The sequence below is a fragment of the Chelmon rostratus genome, chromosome 2 (assembly GCF_017976325.1).
Source record: "Chelmon rostratus isolate fCheRos1 chromosome 2, fCheRos1.pri, whole genome shotgun sequence".
Lineage (NCBI taxonomy): Eukaryota > Metazoa > Chordata > Actinopteri > Chaetodontiformes > Chaetodontidae > Chelmon > Chelmon rostratus.
Window position 1 is genome coordinate 18,466,668 of NC_055659.1, and position 19,617 is coordinate 18,486,284.

General features: G+C 43.8%; 2 protein-coding genes across 3 annotated transcripts; both read right to left on the reverse strand.

The window, feature by feature from the left end:
* Positions 1-302: 302 nt before the first annotated feature.
* Positions 303-4,045, reverse strand: faim2b (Fas apoptotic inhibitory molecule 2b). 2 transcript variants are annotated; one of them, XM_041956328.1, is made up of 12 exons: positions 3,874-4,045; positions 3,319-3,364; positions 2,950-3,017; positions 2,799-2,863; positions 2,654-2,707; positions 2,510-2,560; positions 2,362-2,401; positions 2,221-2,258; positions 2,029-2,116; positions 1,832-1,927; positions 1,566-1,619; positions 303-1,462 (listed from the first exon to the last, which is right to left on the reverse strand). In XM_041956328.1, exons 1-12 carry the CDS (start codon positions 3,886-3,888, stop codon positions 1,313-1,315), a joined length of 765 nt encoding a protein of 254 aa, XP_041812262.1. In that variant the 5' UTR covers positions 3,889-4,045; the 3' UTR covers positions 303-1,312. The 2 variants fall into 2 exon arrangements, with proteins under 2 accessions (XP_041812262.1, XP_041812253.1); XM_041956319.1 differs by having other exon boundaries at positions 3,319-3,367.
* A 4,537-nt stretch (positions 4,046-8,582) lies between these two features.
* On the reverse strand, positions 8,583-18,550 carry LOC121619166 (nuclear receptor subfamily 1 group D member 1-like). The gene is made up of 8 exons (XM_041954785.1): positions 18,268-18,550; positions 12,261-12,572; positions 12,065-12,153; positions 11,810-11,954; positions 9,758-10,338; positions 9,474-9,659; positions 9,162-9,372; positions 8,583-9,067 (listed from the first exon to the last, which is right to left on the reverse strand). Exons 1-8 carry the CDS (start codon positions 18,284-18,286, stop codon positions 8,871-8,873), a joined length of 1,740 nt encoding a protein of 579 aa, XP_041810719.1. The 5' UTR covers positions 18,287-18,550; the 3' UTR covers positions 8,583-8,870.
* Positions 18,551-19,617: the final 1,067 nt, after the last annotated feature.

Here is a 19,617-nt window from a genome sequence, read left to right on the forward strand (position 1 = left end):
TTTATGAAATTGACCTTACAGGGTGTAAGCTCTGGAATCTATCCCAGCATGCAAAGGGGGAGGGGTACCTCCTGTACAGGTCACCAGTCCATCACTGGCGTAATGTACAGGTGGACAGCCATTCACACACACATGAACAAGTACAGTAAGTTTAAATCAGGCAATGTGGGAGGTAACAGAGATTCAGAGTCGGGACCTGTATATTAAGTTTAAAAGTTGTCCATCTGCAATGGATCAGCTGTGAAGAAATTATTCAGTGCCTTAATATATAATAATAATCACAATTTACCATCTTTCACGTGCCAGACACAGTAGTTTCCATGTGTCAGTTTTATTTGAATGATGTCAGAATAAAATGGACATAGCTTATGTCCTTAGAAAAACATACGAACAAATCTTGTTTTTTTTCATTATACAGTTAAAACATTTCTAATAATGATAATAATAATAAGAACAATAATAATAATTTTCTATCGCATCCCAAAGGCCACATTAAAGTTACAATAGAAATTGCAACTGATCTCTGAAGTATGTACTATATGTTGTCCCTTTGTGGTAGGTGTGTCTCAGTTCAAAGGATGCTCGTTGAATCCTCTTCTTCAGGTTTCACTCATTCAGTAATTCCCCTCAAACAAAACATCCACGCTCAAACTGAGCTGTTAATATGAAAATATCTTACACACATACAGTAAAACATTAAATTTGTCACCTATGACGATATGTTAAAAGCAAGTATAAAACAGACTGCATCTACTGTACATAGCTTGTTCATCATTAAAGCAAACACAAAGTGCTGATATCCTGAATCTTCCCTTCTTGGCTGAATGAAGGATAAACAAAATAATGCATGAAACTGATCATACTCAGCTTTGGGTTTTTTGTTGTTTTGGTTTTTTTTGGGGGGGGGTGTTTTGTCCACTTATGAGCCTAATGGCTGTTTAAACACACACTTTAGAGTGGAGGCGTCACAGTTGACCTCAGAGCAATGCAAAAACAGACAGACAGGAATGGCCAGAGTACAGTGAACAACTACAGTGAGGTATCAGGCAGGTGGCGGCTACGTCAGTGCATAGTGACAAAACCAGCTGCAGGGTTGTGTAGACAAGATCACATAACTGAAAGCAAAGAACGAGCAGATTGCTCTCACTTTGCTTACATAGTTTTTGACGCATGTATGAACGAAACTAGTGATTCATCAAAGCCCTGATGTCATTTTGTTCACCAGGATAACAAATCCAGGATGGTCATCGGGTTTGTGAAGAGTATAAATAGTGCAGCAGAGAGACAGATACATGCTGGAAAAAGCGGCGCTTTACTCGCGGCCTCCTCCCATGATCTGCAGCAGGAAGCTGAACAGGTAGATGATGTCCAGGTAGATGCTGAGGGTGGCAAAAACATATTCCTCTGGACTTATCGTGTAGCGCTTGTTTCCTAACAGCAACTGAGTGTCGAATGCCAGGAACTGTGGCGGGACAGAGGGAGAAAACGAGGAGAACACATGAGAAAAAACAAACAAACACTGCAGCTGGACAGTATTGAGGCTTTGATGAAGGTGTGACTCTCACCAGAGTAAAGAGGATGGCTCCTCCCACGGCATAAATGGCGTGTAACCAGGGGACCTGTGGAGCCAGAAAAAAAAAGCATTACAAAACGGCGTTAAGGAGGACAGCAGCATCTTTATTGAAGAAAGACGGTGCAGGGCTTTGCAAGATTATCTGTGAGGCTAATCCCTTCACAGCACCTGAGGCTTTAACCAGCAGCTGTTGATTAACTCATCTATTTTAGACTTCTTCTAGAAAGGAGTGTGTACGTCTGGAGGAGGTGAACTCACGTATCCGAAAGGGACGACGATGGAGATGGTGATGGCGCACAGAAGCATGACCATGCACAAAGAAAACAGGACGCCCTGACAGGATGTGACATCAATCTGCGACAGAGAGAAACATGATGATGGATTTAGTTCATTTTAACCAAACGTGTCTGTTTGTTGTTTGAAAGAAGTTTGAAGCTGGAATCAGATCTTCTCACCTTGCTCTGGAAGCTGAAGATGGTGACAGACAGACACACCACAGCTGTGATCCCCAGACACAGAACCACTGATTTGGTGTTGTAAAAGCTGGAGGAAGAGAGGGCAGTCACATTCAGTGCCGGGTCTTTTACCCAGAAAAGGTTTGGATGAGCTGAAATCAGCGCGTCAGTGTGCACCACAATATGATTTACCTCGACACGAATCCCATCATGAAGGCCATGCTCAAAGTCTGAGGGGAAAAGTACAGAAAGATTACCACAGGTTGGCTCTATGTGTAAAGAGCTTATTGTATTCTACTATAATGAGCTGTTTTAAAGGTGAGGAATACTCACAAAGAGAACTAACAAAATGATATTCCAAGGAAACTGCCTCCTGTTTAGGTAAAAAAAAATCCACTTCATCAACAAATGTGCATCACAGCGTTATAGATAAGCTTTAATCAATATGAGTGTTGTAAGTTATATTGCAAAGAAGCATGACCTTAGATCTCCACAGCAGGACAGTGCAATGTAGGTGACAAAGAACATAAGACTGTCAAAAAAGGGAAAACAATGAGTCAAAACTGGACGTGTAAAGTGACAGAAAAAGGTGGCAACGTAATATGAGCCATGATGTGTCGCTTACTAAGATGCCATGTACAAGCTTGGGTGAGTCTGAATAAAAAACCTCACAGGTGCACTGTGGAGACAACAATAACATGGATTCATCAAAGTGGTACAAAAAACAGAAAGGCTTAAACAGCGATATGGAAGGACAGAAGAGTAGTTACCAGAATGAGAAGAGAGCGACGATGGCCACTGTGACGAACAGCTGCACCATGAGAATGGCATAGACCTGCAGGAGGACATACACTGTGTCAGAGCAATGGCGGCACTGTGTGTTTGCACGGCCGTCGCCCGTCTCGCGTAACACTTTCATACCTTCCTGATGAAGGTCCGCCTGATGGTCATGTCGTCCCAGGCGAACTGGGCCTCCATCTCATCGTAGCCTGAGGAGAGAGAGAGATTCAGCTGCGTGGAGAGGCATCACTCAGACAAACTAAGTCACTGACATGATTTGTGATTATTACGAGCTTTTCAAGCTGTAGCTTTCAAACCTGAACAGAGTGCAATATTATCATGAGTCATAAATAAGATTACAAACTGCAATGACACAAAAAAATTGCATCCGCTCACTGTCTGCGTGTTGTCAGTCTTATTGTTTCCCCCTTTGACTCAAACAAGCATAAACTGCACGGAGAAAGTCTGAACTGAGGGAAAATGAGGAACCACAAAGACTTTAGTTTTTACCTGCAGTCGCCTCCTGATAAGTGGGGGGCTCATTGTCGTTGTTCACCTGCTGGGAAGTATGGTTTGTAAGGTCAGTTCCAGTTTTGAATCACATTAGATTTCACTGTCAAAGCTGCCCGCAGACAATTTTCCATAACGGATTTGGCAACAAAACATCCATGTTCATCCAAATCCATGTCTGAATAGTTCAAAGGATTAGGATGGATGCGGTGAGCCTCCATCTTTTCATGGCCAGCATAGATACCACTGTAGCTGAAGCCCAGAGAAACCAGTGTGCATTAAACAAGCTCTTGCGCACACATTAAAAAAAATAAACCTTTTAATTTTATGTCACGGTTTCGTGATGATTTTTTATCCTGGCTGTGATGAACAAACAATCATAACTCAAAGTCATGTTTCTTCATTCTGTCAGCTCATTTTTGGATCCTATTATAGTTAAAAAAAAACAAACTCCGGAAACGACATATAGATGTCACAGATCTTTACCAACCAATCACAACACAATGCATTAGAAGGCTGTCGTGTATCTGTGAGGTAGAAAAAAGAAAACCATACCTTTCCCTTTTTCATGACTTCCCCCTTTTTGCACCTTTGTGTTGCTGCTGCTGCTGAAGACTATTCTGAAGTCACAGACTGTGGTCTTTTAAATCCAAAACATGGAAAATCTCAGCTCTCAATGTGGTTTGTGTGGTCGGGAACACTGCGGGCGAATATGTTGTCTGTAGAGTAGTTGTTGCTCTGAATTTGTCGCCAGTGTGCGGATTACACTGAAGCTTTATAGGCCTCCGTGTGGTTAATCTCTCTCTAACCCTGATCCCGCTCCACCCCTCTCCTCATCCTAATGAGGTCGCTCCAGAAAAGTCCAGGTAGCTAGAAAGCACAGAGACGAAGCCAGGCCGTACCACCGCTGTTGCTAAACAGGGGTGTCGATAATGTTTCTCTTTGCTGGCACAGACGGTCTCAAAAGTGTTCCAGGACAGTTAATCATCCTAGTGCTCACCAGAAAGACTCAAAAGACTTATACATCTGAATTACATATGCATTACATAACTATTTTGGAAAAAAATGAGGGGCACAGACATGGAGGATATATGATTTCTAGCATATGAATGTTCATATAGTATAAGAACATATTAAAACAAAACCAACAACGCCTGCACCTGCGAATGTGTTCGTATAGATTACAACATTAATACTGATTATCATCAAGAGATCTTCGAATATGTGATGATCAAACTTTTAGTTTATACTTAAAGTCGGTTTAGTGTGTGTATAAATGGAGCAATTAAACAAAGCGAGTGGTATTTAGCTGTGCATTATGATTCAAACATCTTTTAGTCTTTTTTTAGCAACACAACAGTGATCTGGCAAACTTCATGACATCATGTTTTTGTGTAAGAGACTGGTTTAGTAACAGGCACACTAGACTAATGAGATTGAAGTTAAGAACGTTACGGAGCACACACATAACCTTTAAAACAGGAATAATGAGATTTACCAGCAAGCACCCGCCTTTCAACTTCTGAGACACTGAGAAACAACACCTACATAATACAGGCTGCCAAAGAAAGGGGATATTTTATCATCAATATTGTCTGAATATAGATCATAGAGTAAGGACACACATAAGAAAACTGCTGCTCATGTTTCATGGGTTCCACAAAGCCAGTGTTTCCTTTTGTTCATTCATTCATTTATTCATTCATTCAGCCAGTCAGTCAGTGTGGAGCAACTTTACAAAAGCATCTCATGAATTTACTTTTCTTTGAACATTAAAATATTAGTCTGGGTCATTGAATTATTTCAGGCCGGTGGTGGAATGTTATTACATATATTTGCTCAAGTTCTGTGCAGTACAAATCTGAGGTACTTGTACTTTACTTGAGTATTTCAATTTTATGTAACTGTATACTTCCACTCCACTACATCTCAAAGTCCAGCCAAAGTCTGGCAGCTTTAGTTACTGGTTAATTTTCACATTGCATGTTTTTATACCCTGCCTGTCCAGTGAAAACCATATATCTCCAAATTCAGTGGTTTTGAATCAGAATTTTTCTCATAAACATAATCGTCTTATAAGTGTTAGGGTTAAGTGTTTGGTTACGGGTTGAGGAACTTCTCCTACTTCCTAAAATAAAGAAACAACATAATAAGCTGGAAAATGCATGCTCACAAAGCTGAAAACAGGACTGTTTTTGTGAGCTCATGAAAAGTTAACTTTTTGGAGATGCGTGCTTCTCACAGGACAGCGATTCTACAAACATATGATGATCTTATAGAACATGATGCATTACTTTTAATTAACTACCAAACAGTATATAAAGTAGCTAAAATGAGCTCAAAATCAAACATCTACAGCACTGAAATACACATTCATGTGGCAGAAAGAATAATAATAAAAAACACTTATATATATGTACTGTAGAGTATTTTCACAGTTTGGTATCAGTGGGATATGATCAATAAAGGATCATCCAAACAAACAAATGGACAAAGAGGAAGACAAGAATAAACAAAGTCCGAATAAATAAACACAGACAAAAAATATATAATTAAGTGAATGATATATTACTTTCAATCCACTGCAAAAGTATATGCAGATACTTACATTCCTTGTTTAATCCACTAGATGACGCTAGCAGACAGTAACATATTGCATCGTGTAAGGCTGTCAGAAGGGACCTGTGCCAGACACATAGCAGGTAACAATATTGTTACTTGAACACATTTGGCCTTTCTTTTTCTGATCTTTAACCAGAGAAGCCCCTATTTGGACCTCAAAGGAATAAGACTAACAAAATGCAGTCCGTCTCTGTCTCAACGCATTAACTACTCAATCCTCGCAGCCCCAGCCTGATCCTCCGGTCCAACAGTTTTCTGACAGTTATTCTTAAATTACAACGTTTGCTTTCATTGATTTTGGTGCTCACATGAATCACACACTGATTCATGAAATGTCCCGTTTTTGTCGGGTAATGTTACAGTAAGAACAGCAACATTGTTTTTTAATTCACTGAGCTACATTTTCAAATCATGTAGGAGACGGTGGCAGGTAAGAAATCATACCGGTCCTTGTTAAAACCATGAGGTTCCTATGAAATAAAGGTAATTTTAAGATCTACACTCTGATGAAGATCATGTGATATGATCAATAGCACCAGATCAGCAACAGACCTTGTGGTGAGATTTGTTTTCTTAACTGTCATGAGTGAACACTGGACCTCAAGTACCCAGGTCCTACACACACACACACACACACACACACACACACACACACACACACACACACACACACACACAGCATTCATCACTTCTGTCTGTGTTGTTGTGTAGTAGTTGGTGGCATTATTGATTCTGACAGCACGGTTTTGGTAATAGTTCTGGTCTGATCATAAAATAGTGCCATGGCCAAAATGTGTTCCTGCTGTTCTCATCCTGTCCAGTAGGTGGCAGGTGAAGACCACAATATGACTCATAGAAACGACTGGAGGACTGCTTGTGTCACAACTTCAGCAGAGACAGCAGTGAGACTTAAAATTAGAAGAGTTTCAGTCTTCTTTTTTTTTCTTTTTCAAATTAAAATTCAGATAAACAGAGGGCAGGCGGCAGCTACTGGCTGATGTGTCATTTCATTTCCTGCCACTCAGGGAGATACGTGTCATTGCTTACAGACACTTTTCCTGTCAGAACCACCCAATGTGGAAGAGATTTATTGCTTTTATCCAGTTGCTGAAATCAAACACACTTCTGGATTTGTGTCTCCTGATATTCACCTGATGGTTCTCCTGAATGTTTGAGCTAAAAATAAAAAACAAAAGGGGGAGAAGTCAGTCATTATTACCTCAGAGAGAATATTCATTTTAGCATGAATTCTATACTATTTTGCAGTATACAAAAAGCATATGTATTTCTCTGACATTAGTAGTATCTACATATAAATCACATGCATGTGCTGGTGATATGGGGACTTGTGAGGGCCAGAGCTGCTGTTTATGGAAAATGTTTTTCCCAGACCTTCCAGTCGACCGCAGATAGCAGAGGTGAGGGCTTCTCCTTGTGCTGTCTGGCACCCTGACTATTCACCTCCAGAGCATCTGCACAGTCATGTCCCAAATTAACCTACGGTGTCGTGTTTGCATGTGTGCATACATCAGCTGATACTCTCCCTTCCGATGGCTGCTTGTTGTCTTTGTGCTGGTGGCAAAGAGCATCACCTTTTATTTAGGTGTGATGCTCTCTGAAATTACATTTTCTTATTATCACACACTCAAAAAAATCAAGTGGTGTTTCTTGTTAGTATAAGCACCCTAATGGCTCTCAGACCTGGAGCATGATTGGCTGATTGCCTCTGTTGCTAGGCTACGGCTCCACGGTATGTCTCTGCAATACTGACGGGAGCATCACATTAAGGAAGTGAAAAAGAAAGATGAGCACAAGGGAAAATGCTATATAACGTCATTTAATAATGGTACTCTATGCTGTAACCATAAAACATTTACAAAATATTCACAAGGTGATGCAGTCAGTTGACAATACATTTATTTCAATTATATATCTTCAAATAAAAAGTTTATACTCAGAGCGCATGGTTCAAATGCTGCTTCCTCTTTGCAGTCTGTAGAGCAATCTATCATTTGTGACATCATACAATAATTCAACACTAACTTCATTTACATATCCAAGAATCTGCAAACTAACAAGGGTTTTATATACAAATTTTACAACAAAACACCTTAACATATAACCCATCAGATGGTCTAAAATGACCAATAATTTCTCCCTGATTACCGCATACAAATGCAATGCAACTTACTCTCATTTCTTAAAAATGTTATACACTTCTCAATCACAAATGGGTGATTTTCATAAAGATTTCCCACAAGGTGACACGTTGTGAAAATAGCTTATGTCATTTCAACAGGGCTTACACAAACCGTCCTCCCAACCGCGCATCAGACATTTCTATTGCTATGTTGTTATGTGTTGACTTACGAGGTCTTCTCAGTGTACGGAAAGTGCCCTTTACACATTGTAGCATGAATGTACTGTAAGAAATCATTGTTGGTGAGTGTTTGTACATGTTCCTTTTTCTCTGGGAGAGTATGTGCTTCCCTCTTGTTAGCTTTGTGAGCTGGGATAGGAGGACAAAGTCTAGCGAGGAACAACAGCCTCTTTCTTCTTTTTGGTCTTGAGAATAGAAAACTGGCTCTGACAAACTCCAGGAGGGAGAGGTGTTGACTTGGTGGTCTGATGTTGACTTGATGAACCAGAGGAAGAACACAGTCTATGTTTTGATAGTTTTTTTTTTTTTTAAGCAATCCTGGAAACAGCTGAAGGAGGAATCAGTCAGAGTTCAGGGGCCTCCACCTCCTGCTGTGCCTACATCCTTCACTGATATTTTTTTTTCCACACAGCATCAGACTTGGCACAGCTCCTACAACAACTGTCCATCATGCATAGGCCAGTGTACTGTATGTTGCAGGCCAGGCTCGCATGGGGAAGCAGGGAGGTTCCCCAAAGCAGATACCTCAGTCAGCTTTAGCTCTGCGAACTCAAGGATCTATGCGGAAAGCTAAAAGCTTGTCAGAGTGATGGTTGTTCAGGGTGCGCAGGTCCGGCAGACGCAGCAGCAACTTTGGGAAGAGGGTGCTGTCGTCTGGGCGGCGACTGGTGATGAGGGAGCGCAGAGCTTTTATTAGATTCTCCTGCAGCTGCTCCACTGCTCCCACCTCCACTATGCCAGAGCGATCTGCAGACAGAGAGGAGAAACCGGGGTTAGACTGGAGGGAATGTGTGCAGACACTATGTGCTTACGTACATGTACGCATTAGCATGAGTCTTACCGGCAGAAACCAGCACCACAGCCATGAAAAGGGCCATCTCGTCTGGCTCCAGACCCAAAGATCCCAGCTTCTCGCTGAATTCAAACATGGCGTCCAGTAAGGAGCCCATGCCGAGAGCCCGCAGTGATGCCAATGAGTATGTCTGCCCATTGAGGAAGGTCACTGTCCTCTCTTTGGGGTCAAACAGTGAGCAGAACCTCACCATGAGAACCTGCGGACGGAACCAGACCAGGTCAGCATCAGAAACGACGGATAAGAAAGGCAGTAAAGAAAAACTCCCAAAGTCCCACCAACAAATTTAACCGGATGTACCTGGAAAGTGCCAGATTTGAGCAGCATGACCTGATCATGCTGGCTGAGAGTCTGGAAGCCCGGGATGCTCTTGGCGAACTCCACCACTTCTTTCACAGCAGGGGTGAAGCACTGGGAGAACGACTCCCACACCTCCTGACTGGAGCGACTGGCCGGAGCCACAGGACATGAATTGAGTGGACAAGCCTGCAGGAGAGACAGACAGGAAGTGTTACGGACTTCACTGATATCAAACTGACAGATATTCACATACTCAAAAAGACATTAAAAAAAAGGGGTCTCACCAGCACTTTGGCTCCTCCATTTAGCTTCCAGGGGCAAGGACTTTGGTTCTGGGAATCCCTGGCTGAGTAACTGTTCTGATTGGTTGAGTAGGACTGAGATGATAGGCTGCCACTGAAGGGGCACTGATTCTGATTGGAGGAGAAGGTGTACTTGGCGTTGTCAAGGTTAGTGTTAGCGGAGTTTTCAGTGTTGGTCGGGTTAACAGAGCAGTTTGTGGGGATGTGGTATCTTGATGCCAGGTTGGCCTGCTCCCCCTGAACTGTGTGCTGCGTCTGGCTCGCTGAGTGCGCCAGGGAAGGTTCCTGCACTGAACTGTTCTGGAAAGACGTCGTGGCGATGTTACTGTTGCCGGCAGCCATCTTGAGGGGTTTCTCCTCACTGTTCATTAGGTTGCTGCGGTAAGACTGCGATACGGAGCCCGATCCGTCACTCGCCTGGTTCTGCGGACTGCAGGGGGCATCGGGGGGAGGCGACACCTCCATTTCCATGGAAGCTGATTCGTTGAGGCTGTTCATGTAGCTCTGCATCTCATCCAACAGTCGCTGCTTCTCCCGTTTGGGAATACGCCCAAAACGCACAGCTGAGGACAAGCAGAAGAGAGCATCCTCTGTCAGCATTTACTGGCATCGAGCATCGATACGGCTGCCAGCTCCTTACTGGCAGGACTTGAATTAATACAGTGAGCAGCAGACACACTCAGGCAGTTAAAGTGATTTTCACATTCAAACAATGAAGAGAAACAAGCATCTCTTGTTCTTATCTGGATCTGACACTCTGGCTGTAATCTCTACGTGGATTACTAATCCTGCGACCTCTCTACTGTTCCCAACTATTCTGTGTCCATCACAGCTGTCTCTCCACAACACGAGCACTTAAGCCTTCATCTCATCTGACTGCCTCATCCTCCTCTCCAGCCTTTCCAGTCCCTCCCTTCCCCCCTTTTTCAATTCTGCACCTCCACTGACAGCCCTATTTATAGTGCTCTGTATGCTGCACCACCTCCCCCAGTCTCTCTCTCTCTCTCTCCCTTTCTGTCTTCTAGTTGAGCACTCGCTCTCTCTTGTTCTGTGGAAGTAGGTCACTGGGTCAACAGCGCTGAACATGATGTCATTAGCAAAGTGACAGAGTGAGTGAGAAGCAGAAAGGTCAAGGAGACATGGGAGACAGGTAGGAGAGGTGAGGAGACGGGCTGAAAGTGGGGAAAAAACGGATGATCAAACCCTCATTTGCGAGCAAATATCGTGTTGCGAAGTCGAAGAAATGGCGTGAAAATGAATAGCGTCTTTGTGGCTCTATACATTTGGGTGGCTTTCTTTTTTATTGAATCTGTGTGCATAGGGACAGAAAACATGTCACACGCAGTTATTAATATTACAGTTTCCCTGTTGTGATCTGATGAATTAGCAGGTGATTTTTCACTGACGCATTTTTGGCTTTTTTGGGTCAGCTAAAAATGTTTGCTCCAGAAAAAAAAAAAAAAAAAACGTGATTTATTATCACCTAGTTTAACCGCATCCCGAGAGATCGGAGTCCTGCGGTGAAATAATGCATCAGAGCAGATTAAATGTATTGATATTGTTTTAAATTCAAGTCAGCCACTGTAGGTTTTCATGATTAACGGGGCAGAATAACATTATGTCTCTCAAATGGTTGTTTGTGAATGTCAGGGTTGAAAAAAGTAGGTAAGATTGTACATCTTGGTGAACACGTGGGGTAATCAACAACTTTGTGTCCCAATTTCCCAAAATAAGCTCTATTTGTCACAGTTTCTCCATGACTGATGACTACTGGGACTGTAGAGCAGCTCTTGCCATAAATCAGACAGCAGGGCAAGGAGAGAGGGAGGGGACAAAAGACAAACAGAAGAGAATAAACTGAGAAGGAGATGAGGAGAAAATGCTTTTTTTTCATTTTTGTCTAACATCTGATTCTCCATGTGACTCTGCATACATGGATCAATAAAATCCTCTCAGAAAACAAAAGAAATCACTGCAGTTTTTGCTGCCATGCGTCCGAATATCATCATTAAGGACATCATCACTGTCTCTCACCATCTCTGGACATGCCCACGGAGAGACACTTCTTGAAGCGGCAGTGCTGGCACCGGTTTCGGTTCATGCGCATGATGAGACACTTTTCATTCTTGACACACATCTTATAGTGGATGTTCTGCTGAATGCTGCGTCTGAAGAAACCCTGTGGAAGGCACGAGAACAATAAGGACTCTGAATGGTGTCTTTTGCGGCACTGTGTTGTACATAGCGACGACAAAGACGTGGCGTAACACCTCTTTTATCCAGTCTCACCTTGCAGCCTTCACAGGCGTGCACGCCGTAATGGAACCCGGATGCGATGTCCCCACACACCTTACACAGAAGCACCATACCTCCGGTCTCTGTGAAAAAGGCATACGTCCATCATCAGGGAGAGAAATATGATGACAAAGTGCCAACGGGTAACCACAGAAGAGGACAGGAAAGAGGGTAGCGATTGGATACTTACTGGTGAACGTGCCAGTGAAACCACAAGGTCTTTTGGCCACCGTGGGATGGTTGTAGGTTGCAGATGATACCGTCGTCACTTGGGCCACGGGAGCATTGTTTACTTCGGGAAACTGGAAGACCATTCGCGGGGAAGGAGTTCCTCCCCCTTGTTCTCCTCTCTGCTTCAGGGGCCCAATCTCCTGAAAGGAGACACCCTCTGGGGATGAAGGCTGCGAGTGGGAGGAGGGCGACTGGGTCTGGTATCCACTTGAAGGGCTGCCAGGACTTGGACTGGCACTACTGGATGAGCCAGCATACAAGATAACACCACCTGGAGGAACAGAGTGGGGGAGAAAAGCTCAGTTCACTGATCTTCATCTAGGTCGGTGTTCGCATGCACCAGTGTGAGTGGGAGTGCAAGTGTTGAGCAATGCTCCACTTTGATTCAGTGAGCTTACTTGGCAGACTTCCACAACCACACACAGAACCCTGATCATGTTGGGACAACAGAAATTTGATCTGATGAATAATTTAGAAAAAATGTCACAGCTAGAGCAACAACAACTTTGACCTGGATATCTATAAAGAGTCTTTCATTTTCGAATCTGTTAGATGCTCAAAGGAAAAAAAGCCTTGTCATGCCAACGGGCTTGTGGCTTTTACTGAGCCGCGACGTGTGTGTGAATAAATAATGCTGAATACACAATGGGCAGGTAAAATAAATACCCTGATCTCTATGTCAAACACCCACAAACAGGTTATTTGCCTATAAATAACATTAAATCTTATGCTCTGATAAGGCTTTCTACAGAAGCTACGTTTCTATTATACAACAAGCTGCAATGTGTCATATAGCAAAAACTACTAAAGGGGAATTATCGTAGCAAATCTATGTTGAATAGGAAACAGCATAAAATGCTTATCATAATATGACAGTATGTCACAATATGTTCACTATGAGTACCACAGACAGGCTATAAACAGGCCTTTGTTTAGGGATGTCACATCAAGTCGGAAATGCCCTATTACCCCTCAACACAACACCCATCCGCCCCCCTTGTTTTGCAGACAGTGTTCTTCCCTGCAAGATGAAAGACTGCCCCTCACGTGCAGGCTGAGCCAGCCAGCTCCCTGCCTGCTTGCTTTCAGCACTGAGTCTTTCCTCCTCTCCCTCCTCCCGCCCCCTCCCTTCTCCTCTATCCTCCTCCTCCCTCCCTCCCTGTTTTGGCTGCGGGCCTGTAGAACCATCTATCTGCCAGCCACCTGACCGGGAGCTCACATGGACTCTTGACACAGTTCCCGCCCGGCTCACAAGGCTCTTTGCGCAGTCCCGTGTAGACAACAGCAGCAGTACAATAACAAGCGCTAGGGCTGATCACGTTTGGAATGGAGAGGGCTCTAATGCTGTGACTACAGGCGTAGGGGGAGGCGAGCGGGGCACAGCTACCTTAAGTCGTTGCATTTCACAGAGCCACCAGAAACTGTGCAGAGGGCGACAGTCACGTTGTTGCTGGTTTGACACATGAGGGTTTCAGTCAATTGTGTCTTTATGTCACAGGTGTTTAAGGATTGGGAAAATGCAAATCTACAACGACTCATTTACCTTCTTTTAAGGCTGATATAATTATTTTAATTTATAGTATCGTGACGATAAAACTAAAAACACAGATGAGAGGCAAATCTCTACTATTGCAGACATTCATGATTTCAAGAATTTTAGATATTTCTGCTCATTTCAGCCCTGCTTTTTATTTGCTTATGCATCACCATGTCAGGTGTCCTAAATACCTGCATAAAAGCCCGCCGACTACAACATTCCTCATGTGCAGAAATAGCACGCTTTACAGTCTTCATTCACAAACTGTGTCACTCGGCTCATAACGCGATGGTCATGATTGCACTTTGTGGATCACTATCAATTAGTTGACAGAAAGAGAATTTCATCCAGCAACAGAGCTTGGCGATGCAAATCTCTGCCCCGTTCTGCCCCACAGGTTACTGCAGCCATGCTAAGACATGTGACCAAGAGAGTATTTAACTGTAGTAGCTGTGTTATCTGAAATACCGACAACACCCTTGGACTGTCTACACAGTCATTCTGTACGCATTTCCTCTCAAGGACTTTGAATCATCTGAGGAAAAGCCTCCCTCGTCTCTTGTGCTTTCTCTCCTCCAGGAAACACGTGCTGCATTTCTGTTTAGCTCTAAGTGCCTCCTTAATTCCTCTGCTCACACGTGTCAACGCTGAATGCAAGGTACTCCAGTGGCCTGGTGGCTTGTGCGTGTGGCGGCAGCTATCAGGCTGTGACTTCACTTTGCACACAATTGTTACATGTGCCTGTGCAGCTTCCTGTGTGTCAGTGTGAGAAAGATAAAGCTTTATTGACATGTGTATCACCTGCAGAGGAAAGGGTCACACCCTACTGTCACATGAACTCCACACCCACTTTCTACACTGACAATCGCCGCCCCCTCCAGCCTCAAAACATTCCATATTCTGACTCCTCGTAACCATTTCCTGGAATTTGGTTTGACTGGGTGCCAGCTCTGGGAATATCATCCCTCTTGTACTCAGGCACAGGTTACAACATGTGACCTGTGGATACACACAGAGCCATAAAGACTACAGAATAAACAAAAAACTCTCCAAGGCCCCTCCTTCTACTAGTCCTTCCTGACCTCCCCTCTCATGTGTTCCCACCCCCTGGGCATGCACGCATGCATGGCAGGCAAACTGTATAGACACGACGCTCATATCATGTTTGGAGGCGGGGGGGACGCCCCCTCTTACCTCCAACTTCTCTGTCCTCTTACATGTGAACATTTACAACTGTGCATGGCCAGTAAGCCTCAGTCCACGTGAAACAGCTGGCCTCATGTCATGGGTCTATTTAAGAAGCACTTTCAAGGAGGATGGCTCTATGAAGGCAACATGGGGGCAAAATTTGCTTTATATCACGTGAACTTCCGGTGTGATGTTATTGCTGTACAACAAACAAGTTTCAAAAGCTTAACAAGTTTTACCCGCAGGTCTTGTGGTTTCACCCATGCATTTGTAACAGACCAGAGGAAGCAGGTTATACTCAATCCTTGGATAGAAATACTATACTTCACCCGAATCAAGCTCAGCTTTTAATGGGAATTAGCTAGTTGTGTGATCGCCTGTCAAGCTGACAACCACACGGACTCTGGTTTCAGGACTGGCATCAGAGCTCAGCATTAAGCTTATTGTTCCCGTTAGCATGAATGACACCTGTGACACATTCAACATATTACAAGTCTTTGCATTCATATAAAACGGTACTATTTAGGGAGTGATGAAAACCCTTGGGTTCTTGAGTTGATGTCTATGTTTTTCATATTTACAGACCATAATGGTCGGGCCATAATCATGCTTTTAGGTCAATAAGGTCGGCTCCTTTAGGGTGGTCACTGGACAGTCATAACAATCTTCCAAAAATTACAAAGTCATCATGGTGTCACACTCATCATCTCCTTTGCAGACACCAAACTATACCTCCAATTATAATACTTAACAGCAGTTGCACAGTTTAATCTTGAACCAGTGGAGTTGTGGGGGGAGCCCATGGTTGATGACTTCTTTCCAAAATGTCATGCAGTACACTATACTGGAATCATACTGATTAAGGCACTCACTGATGATTTATGATGATTACTTATTAACGCATTTACCTTTCATTTGACTGCTTAAAAAACTGAACATGTATACAATTTGGAGAAAAGAGACAAACTATGTAAGGTTACCACAAGCAGTCTGCACAATCCTTATCTTCGAAATAAACATAGGCAGGAGCGAATGATCAAGACAGAGACACAGTATTCCACAGTATAGTATCTCACATGAATTAAAACAGAGGGCAACACAGCTGCACCATATGTTAAATGCAACTGATCTGTGTTTATGTTGTTAATGATAAAACTGCACTAACAAATTGTGGTAATTGTACTAAATGTGAATACTGCTATTACTCAGTGCCTGCATGATAATGGTTCATTAGGGCATTAAAAGGGTTGTAACTATGCCTACACAGAAATAAATTGTGGTGGGTGTGCAAAGTAACAACAGGAACTGGCTAGCCATGTCAACCAAAACCCAGGTTGAAAGCGGCCAGATGTAGGTTAATATGTCATTTCAGACACCAAACCGCGATTCTCCGCGTTTAATAAGGCGCACTGGGAGAAATAATAAACATTTCAAACCAGTTATCGCAACCAGGACGAGCGGAGGGGCTACTAAGCCACTCTGACCCACTGACCAATCTATCAACAAATACAGAGGAATCCCCGTGCGAGCCGAGCGCGAGCACGGTGCACGCGGCGGAGAGGGGCGGACGGAGAGGGGCGGGGTGCTTGGGAATGAAGCGCGGCACGTGGATACTGAGGCTCTGTACACGTGCTGTCAGCTCGAGGCGGGGTAACTGCGTATTAAAAAAATCAGGCGCATGATTCGCAACATTATCATGACTGTTTCTACCCAGGGTGCATTGGGCGGGAGCGGATGAGTAGACATGACAGCGCCGATGGTCACCTGCTGTTCAAGGACGTTATAATGTCTGTCTGGTGTTTGGTTACCATAGATATAATTTATCTAATGGGATTTATGTGATGATTATAAACGGTGGCGTCATCGTGCATTATTATTATTATTTTTATCTCGCGGTCTATGGTGGTTAAATTTGCCGTGATATGGCATCCATTTTAATATATTTCAGCGGTAACTGAGTAATGTTGTATTGCATGTTCAGAGCATTCATGCAATGTGAGAAATTCACACAGGCGTTACCGCAGTCTGACGCGTCCATTAATCTGTAGCCGCTCCACTGAGTTTAAGGGAAATGCTTTAAAACTGGTATATCGACTGGTTCCTCCGGAGGAAGATGCGGTGTGCGGTGCTCATTCATCATCAGCTCCCACTACAGTTAGATCATGATTCAGGTCCTGGCAGAACACACTGTTTACTCCGCACTGCTCTTCAAATCGTGGCTAGTAAAAGGATGGAAAATTTGGCACCGATTAGGCCCGACTTGTTTTGACTCAGTGGGCGTGACTGCTCCTTGGCAAACCTTCCTCTTATGTGTGTTGGGAAAAGACAGCGATGTCATTTACAGCCAAGTTTAATGACTCACACGTTGAAAAAAACAACAACTCTACAACTTCTCTTATTTGATTCAGCCGTTGCTTGTTCGGGACGATTATAGGGAACTTCGAAGCCCCGCCTAAACACTACAGGACATAATGTAGAGTGAGTGTATGACTCACCTGACCTCACGATCAATGATAGGACAGTGAATACAGGTGTGTACAGGTGCGTGAGATCAGCTTGTGTGGACAGAGAACGTGCCCGGTCAGGGTCGTCTTGGGTCGCGCTTCACGTGAGTTTGTTTACATGCGGAGAATCGGAAGTCCGCCGCAAAGACTGACGAGGGAGGACTTCCCTCTCTGTCCTCCTCGGCTGTCACTCCAAACTCTCAACTGTCTGCAGCCCAGAAGCGTCTGGCAGCGAGCCACATTTCACACGGCGGAGTTACAGCCGTGTTCGCCCCAAACGATGCACTTTTCCCGAGCGTGGCTCCAACAGTGAGATCCCCAAAAGCTGCACGCACTAGCTTCAAAAACAGCCGCTTCAGCTGTGCAGAAAACGAGACACTTGCAGCGCTGATGGTTGTGTTCCGCTTGCAGTTAGGTGCTTTAGGCAGTTGTTTAAAATGACGTGCAGTGGAACAGCATAAAAAAGGCATTTGTACGCTCGCGTACGTGGCGCTGTAACAAGCAGGTTTATGGAGATATTGACTGGTGCAATTATACGTGCAGTGCTGCTAAATCGTCCTTAAAAATAACCAATGCATTTGCTATGCAAGAATAATATTTGATGTTGGGAAATGCTATGGCATCTGCTCCCATAATGCACCGTTCTCTGTTTCTTTTAAATGACTATTTGCCACTGAAATAATTTCCTCAATGGATTAAAACAAAAGGCACCCAGTACAGTATTAAAGCTGACTTACCACCGGGACTGTTCTCCATGTTTGTCAGTCGGTCGATGCTGTTCGGTTGTTGCTGAATCGGATGTTTAACGCTGCTTGCCACCGAGGAGTTTCGTTGATGTAGGTGAAAGAGTCATGAACTGCCAAGGCATAGAGAGTGTATCCAGATGATCAGAGCAGCGGGAGTGTGCACCGGGCATTGGGGTTCTAGAGAAAACCCGGTCAGCGAAGAAAAAGTAGCTCAAAGAGATATTCGGGAAGGAAATCGGAGCCGATCTCTTTTTGATCCAAATAACTTCCAAGGTGAGTGGACGCACGGGACAGCTCGGCTCTCCGTCTGCTCCCCTTATGATGCCAGGCTGTGCTAAGATATCACTGTGTAGGGCTTCTCTAAATCACAGAGGTCCAGAGGCATTCAGCTGCTTGCCATGTACAGTCACCATTAAAACATGACCAGAGTGGAAGTAGTTTAAACACTCCCCGCTCATCAATAAGCAACACGCGGCTTAAAATAACTAGCACGTTTTCAGGTGCCTGAGAAATGTGACCAGTTTTTTTTCTTGCTCTCTTTTTGTGCGCCCCGTCAACCGCCTGTTTGTTGGTGTGTATCAGGGATGTCTCTCTCTCTCTCTATTCTCTCTCTCTCTCTGTCACGCTCTCTGAAAACATTTCACCCACCTCCCCTCCTCATGCCCCCACTCTTTTTTACTCAATCTCACTTTTTCATTGGCCGAGAGCCCCGCGTGGAGACGGCACATTGGGCTCGTTCGACATTGGAATGCTGGTTAAAGCTCTACAGCATGTGCGCATGGCATGTGAGCTCACGCTGCCCTACTGACACACATTTTATGCTAATGAGCTGCCTGGGCTCGGCGATAAGGCAACGAGGAGGAGAGGGCCAGAGAGGGAGAGAGCTCTCACTCGTCTCTCGACTTCTCGTACGTACCCGGTTTTTACTGGAGCGGTAAGGGGCTTTAGTATCGTGAGAGAAACCATTTGCCATTCCTAGTAATACTACTACTGCTGAAAGTACCACTAATTTACCTTTGTGTCGCAGGCACGCTGCACAAGGTGATGAGTCCATGTCTTTTTAAAGATGTCACTGGAAATGATCTAATGAGGGTTACTTTCTTTTTTTTAGCAATACATCTCATGAGTTGTTCTGTTTTTTATGTTTTATTATTAAGGTTTTTGAAAGCCCTTCAATCTATTTCATCACACCACATTTGCCTGCTCCTTTAACATTTTCCTCTAATGTACTTTTGATGGACTGCACAAGGTAGGCTCGAGTGAGAGTAAAGTTAACATAATAAGTAAACGGAGTAAGATTGGTATATTGTTTTTATTTCTTATTCAAATTCATAAATGTTT

Coding starts and splice junctions, on each gene's coding strand:
- faim2b (XM_041956319.1), bottom strand. Junction 1,928..2,028: donor TCTTCAGCTTCCAGAGCAAG/GTGAGAAGATCT, acceptor TCTCTGTCGCAG/ATTGATGTCACATCCTGTCA. Junction 1,620..1,831: donor TCGTCGTCCCTTTCGGATAC/GTGAGTTCACCT, acceptor CTGGCTCCACAG/GTCCCCTGGTTACACGCCAT.
- LOC121619166 (XM_041954785.1), bottom strand. Junction 12,154..12,260: donor TTTCACTGGCACGTTCACCA/GTAAGTATCCAA, acceptor CCTTTTTCACAG/AGACCGGAGGTATGGTGCTT. Junction 10,339..11,809: donor CGTGGGCATGTCCAGAGATG/GTGAGAGACAGT, acceptor GCTTGTCCTCAG/CTGTGCGTTTTGGGCGTATT.